At 35.8% G+C, this 6000-nt stretch overlaps 1 protein-coding gene across 1 annotated transcript in view; it reads left to right on the top strand.

The window, feature by feature from the left end:
- MINAR2 (membrane integral NOTCH2 associated receptor 2) overlaps positions 1 to 1420 on the top strand; it is a 26812-nt gene extending 25392 nt beyond the window's left edge. Inside the window, exon 3 of the mRNA XM_044657622.1 lies at positions 1241 to 1420. Within this exon, the coding sequence (XP_044513557.1) occupies positions 1241 to 1420 (180 nt within the window). The remainder of the gene's footprint in view (positions 1 to 1240) is intronic.
- Positions 1421 to 6000: the final 4580 nt, after the last annotated feature.

The raw sequence follows: 6000 nt of genomic DNA, 5'->3' as shown, positions 1-6000 counted from the left end.
CCCCACCCTTGGCCGATGCGCATTTCCACTAGTTTTGTCATGTGTCCTTGATCAAGACCAATTTCCAAATTGTTGGTAGTTGCATTGGTGTGGTAGTTTCGAGTCTACACCCTCAATCATGTCCACCCCGACCCATGCGTTCAAGCAGTTGTTTTTCTTATATGTTTCCTCTCCTGCAGTCCTTCCTCTGAGTGTGGGTAGCGTTTATCATTAGATTTTATCATTACTCTTGAATTTCCCAAGATCAGGAATATACTAATCTTATTGTCACTTTAACAGGTTAAGGTTTCTGTTACTTCAAGTTTAGACATGCTCCTAAAGCAAAATTACCTAGATCCCCAAGCAACTTTTGTTATATTCAAAACTTCAAGCTAGAAGATAGCTCTTCTGTCCCTCACATTCAATAAACATTTATTAAGCACTTCTTGTGCCTTTTCTTCTCCAATCTAGTCATTTCTAACTCTTCCCATTGATTATCCTATTACATTACAGACCCGAAAAATAATGCAATTAAAATTATAGATTCCTAGTTCCTGAATTTATGTCTACATTTTAAAAATATGTTCTACAATTTTAAACAATTGAGAAAATAGTAAGTTAGGACAGATTTTCCAAATTTTGGTAATAAATCTATGATAGTATTATCAGATTTAGATATTACTTTAAAGTTTAAAAGAAGCATTTAATAAATGTTTTTGACTAGCTGACCCAATACATAGCAAAGAAAATTAGAACCAAAGCTATTAAACATACCCTATTTGATATATAATACAAGTGACAATAGTCTTCTGTTAATGATGCAGAGACTAGGGCTCAGATATGTTAAATAATTCATTCCAACAAAAACAATATTTCCTAACACTTTTAAGTTTACAAATAATGGAAAATTTCCTTCTAAGGGAAAAGAAAATAAAGTTTTAATATGTCTGTTTTAATAGTTGTTATCTAACAGCTTCACCAACTTTAGGGTCTATATCAGTGATTCCCAAAGTGGGCGCCACCGCCTCCTGGTGGGTGCTCCAGCGATCCAGGAGAGCAGTGATGGCCACAGGTGCATTTGGGGGCGGTGAATAACTGTAAGGGGGTGGTGATAGTATGTGACAGGGGACGCTAAGTAACATTTTTTCTGGAAAGGGGGCAGTAGGCCAAAAAAGTTTGGGAACCACTGATCTATATCATCAATAGCTGTTAGCTAAAATAACTTCTTGAGATTCATTGATTTTATACATTTTTCTTTTAGGAAAATCCTAATGATCTACGGTTTTGGTTGGGGGACACATACACACCTGGATATGATGCCTTGTTGAAAAAGAAAGAGCAACAACAGAAGCAATCTAAATGCTGCCGAATAAGCCTGATTGTGTTAGTTCCTATCTGTATTTTGGTTTCCATAATTACTGTCTGTAATTTCCTTACCTAAGTAATCTGCTATAGCAACAGAGAAATTAGAGATGTTCTTTTGAATAAACATTTTCACAAAAAATATATTATTGTTTTAGCCCTGCTTCAATGATATACTTTCAAATGGAGGTAAACTTGAGTTCTGATTATACCAACTGTTCCTAGTAGAGTGGTAAGACTTTGTGTACATGTCTGGAAATTTATCTGAAATATTTATCTGTCTAAAAGCTAACCATTTAAATGGTGCTATAAAATTTCAAAGATCTTCGTATTCAGGGTAAGATTTGAACTTCACAACAGTTCTGTGAAGTATGTATTATTAGGAGGCATTATTGCAGAGTTGATAGATTGACTTAAAAGGCAGGAAGACCTGGATTCAAATGTTGCCTCATATGCTTACTCCATGTGTAAACCCGGAGAAATTACTCTCACAATAAAAAGCTGTGATAAAGAGAAACTAAGGCACAGAGTTCTAATCACACCCAATTTATGGCAAAGCTAATAATTCCTAAATAAATGCATTCCAAATGCACCTTAGTAACCAAGAATACATCTGATAGTCAAGGCAGCTCTTTCATAGGCAGTAAGGAGAAACTGATCAACCTATATGATCTTAGGCAACGTAGGTATATCTCATTTCTGACTGGTTGGTGGTGAGATTGCTAACTACAAATTACATCATCCAGTCACCAGGTGGCCTTACAACTGGACCAACATCCTCTGGAAAGGCCTGTGTTTGGAATTTTCTAAGGGAAGGCAGGTACCTTTGGGTCTGGTTGATACTTTCCAAGGAAACGTACAGTACTATTGATTCTAGTTGAATTGGAAATTTGTACGTGGAAATACTCAGGAAAAGGCAACTAACACTTAGGGCTATTTTCTTGATTGTAAGGGAGATCCTGGGAGATAGGATCAAGTAATTTGTCCTTACGTTTATTAAAATACATGATGTAAATTTTTATGTAACAATAAAAGAGTGGTTTAGCTAACAATACATAATATTATTATTTTTACAGGGGATGTTGGATTGTATTACACATAAGGAGCTTATAACTTAAGACGTAGGTTCAAAGAAGTTTAAGTTCACATATTAAGGGAGAGCAAGTAATGCATCATTAAAAAATAGCAACTGGATTAAGCTTTAAAAAATAATACAAAATCAATTTTCAATTCCACAGAACAAGGAGGAGCAATGAGGGGAGGAGCTAAAGATAACAATGAAGAATGTAATGAATCAAGAGAAATGATGTGGAAGAGTTGAACTGATGCACTGTGGACTAAATACTTATAGAGAGCCAACTCTATATATTTTGGGGGTCCTGAGTAGTATTTAGTGGCGTTGGATTGAAAAGACAGAAACTGAGAACAGCCATACTAGTGGTTAGCAGTAGCTGATCCAACCTCTATGGGATTTGGAGTTTATTTTTATACTAGTTTCAAACAAAGAACACAAAGAAAGAGTCACAGCTGTGAAGGGGTTACAAATCATACACAACCCATTAAAGTCTAAAAAGTAGAGAGATAGGTACAAGGGCAAGGGCCAAATTCCAACCACCAATTAGTAGGGGGTTAATTCTGGGAGCAGAAATATATTTCATGGAGATTTTTACTAATTAAGTCCTGTCTTCCTGGACCTGGTCAGATAAAGTCTGGACTATATTGTCCGGCTCCACCTTATCTAAGTAATATTTTTTAGGGTTCAGGCTTCTTAATTATCAAGGAGAAAAATTGTTAACTCAGTAGCTACTGGTCTGCTAAGAACTCAAAGCCTTTCAATAAGTCTCTTATGCTTTTTCAGTAAGAAAAGGTATGGATCATAAAAGGGGTCAAAAGAGGGGTCTCAGATTTTTATCTAATCTCTTATTGGCTTCCCACAAATACTCTTAACTCTCTAAGGAGAAATGAAAGTATTTTTAGGAAAGATTGTAGCATTGATAGTTTTTTGAAAGTAGTTTCACAAATGGGAAGAGGACAAAAACAACAGAAGTGAATGTGTTCTTTACCTCTCTAAAGTCCATTTATGGACAAAGAGTGAAGGGATACACCAATTCCTATAGCCAAGAAAAAGTTGTTCCAGGAGAATGGGAGGAAGATAACTGACCTAATGGGCTCAAATCAGAAGTCTAGAAATGGGACAGAATGGAAATCCTGCATCAGAGGGAAGGGACTCATTGAAATGTATGAATATGAATGTGAATATGGTGGGATTTATTTTCACTGAAGCTACACTCTCTAAGATTACTCTCTATGGTCATTCCAGAATAGGGTATATGTGAGTTCCTAGGTGACAGTTCTACCTACAGTGGTAGAAGAGTGAGGAACACAGAACCAAAGATGAGATGAGACCTTTGGAAAAGACATTAATAATGTAGAGAAGGGTAAATTCATAAAACAGAATAAGTTCTACCACATAAAGTTGCTTCCAACTGACAATTCTTTCCTTCATTACTTAATATTTCTAAAATCAAGGTACAGAAGAAGAAAACAAAAAGAAAAAATCTTCACAAAAATGCAGATCTAACATCTGGTGAAAAATATAAAGTCAGATAACAGGTAGTGGGGTGGATATATGGAGCCCAATTAGAGATTAGATTGCATGACTTGGAAAAGACAAAGAGGTTGAAAAATAAAGTATGTAAATATAATAAAGAAAAAACTAATTTAAGTAAAATCCAATGACTTGTGAAAGGGGAGCTATAGGAATGTAAAGAAATGTGGAAGGGGATCCTATGGAACTGATTAACATCAAAGTGGTGTGAGCTAAACCAGTGATTCCCAGATTCCCAAAGTGGGCGCCACCGCCCCCTGGTGCTCAGCAATCCAGGGAGGCGGTGATGGCCACGGGTGCATTTATCTTTCCTATTAATTGCTATTAAAATAAAAAAAAATTATTTTTTCTGGAAAGGGGGCAGTAGACCAAAAAAGTTTGGGAACCACTGACCTAAACAAATCCTAAGGGCCTACTGAATAAAAAGAAACTCTATAAAGAAGAAAATATGGTAGAAAACACAAACCTAACAATCATAACTTTAAATACAGCCATTTCTCCATTGATGGACATCCCCTCAATTTCCAATTCATTCCCATGACAAAAAAGAGCTCCTATAAATATTCTTGTACATATATGTCCTTTCTCTTTTTCTTTGACTTCTTTGGCTAGAGAACTAGTTTTAATGGATATACTGAGCTTTGGGAGAATTGTTCCAAATTTCTTTACCGAATGATTAAAGTAGTTCTTGGCTCTACCAACAGTCTCTATTTTCCCATATCCCTTCGGTATTCGTCATTTTCCTTTTCTTTAGTCTTAGACAATTTGATACATGTGAAAGAGTATTGTATTAATTTGTATTTCTCTAATTATGAGATGATTTAGAGTATTTTTTCATGTTAATAATTTTCATTCCTTCCTTTTCAAACAGAATGTTCATATTCTTTGACCATTTGTTAAGTGGAGAATGATTCTTATTAATTTGTTTCAGTTCCCTATATATTTGAGAAACCTATCATTTTATATCATGTGTATTCATTTAATAATCTATCACATTGTTATTCCAAACCCCATTTCTCAGTTTAGTTCATGAACTGCAGTCAAACCCAATCTGAACTAAAGATATGATCATTCTTAGATTGCTAACCAGTGTAGAAAACAGAAACTTCTGTTTTTGTTTACCAGTCCCTGTCTTTCCATGTGAAAATTAAGGGTGATTTGGTTTCCCCAAGTGGACAGCTAACCACAATGTTCCTGATTGGGATTTTTCTGATTTTATGGTCAAGATTACTAGAAACAGTTAAGCCCCATAAAACAACTAAGATTCTTTAACTGTCACAGAACTGGGTTGCACAGTGATTAGAGCGCCAGGCATGGAGTAAGGAAGATATATCTTCTTGAGTTCAAATCCAACCTCAGATTCTTAGCTATGTGAACCTAGGCAAGTCACTTAATCCTGTTTGCCTCAGTTTCCTCAACTGCAAATTGAGCTGGAAAAGAAATGACAAACTACTCCAATAACTTTTCCAAGAAAACCCGGATGGAATCATCAACAGTCAGACATGACTGAAAAGAAGGGTATGAGCAGCCACATCAAGGCCAACCCATTTCCCCCAGGTACCTTTACACCACTCCCCACCTGACCCATTTTATTAAATTATACAAATCAATGCTAATAAATTTTTATCATTTATTTGTTAAAATAACTGATTGAGGGAGAACCCCAAACATGTTACTGGTTGGCTAGTCTGATTGTATGTTAAGACTAGCGGAGTTACCCTCCTCCTTTATCCTGAGGGCTTCAAGGGGTTTATCTCTGTGATGGCATTAAAATAAAGCAAACCAGAACACTAACAACAAACCAGTCCTTAAGCCCACCCTAACCCTACCTTGATGATCAAATGCAAACATGAAAATTAATATCAACCCTACACTAATCCGTACTATAAATTTGACCCTAATCCGAGGCCAAGACCAAAGTAACCGTAACACCACACTGAAAATTCATATTTGAGACAATTTTGAGATTTGAGTTCATTTAAACCAAAGCCATACATTTTGGTTAGGGTTTTTATGCCAAAGGGTACTGCCCCCTAATTGGTTCTTTGTCA

The sequence above is a fragment of the Gracilinanus agilis genome, chromosome 1 (genome assembly GCF_016433145.1).
Source record: "Gracilinanus agilis isolate LMUSP501 chromosome 1, AgileGrace, whole genome shotgun sequence".
NCBI lineage: Eukaryota > Metazoa > Chordata > Mammalia > Didelphimorphia > Didelphidae > Gracilinanus > Gracilinanus agilis.
Note: the sequence above shows the minus strand (reverse complement) of the source record. Positions and strands in the feature narration are given on the sequence as shown.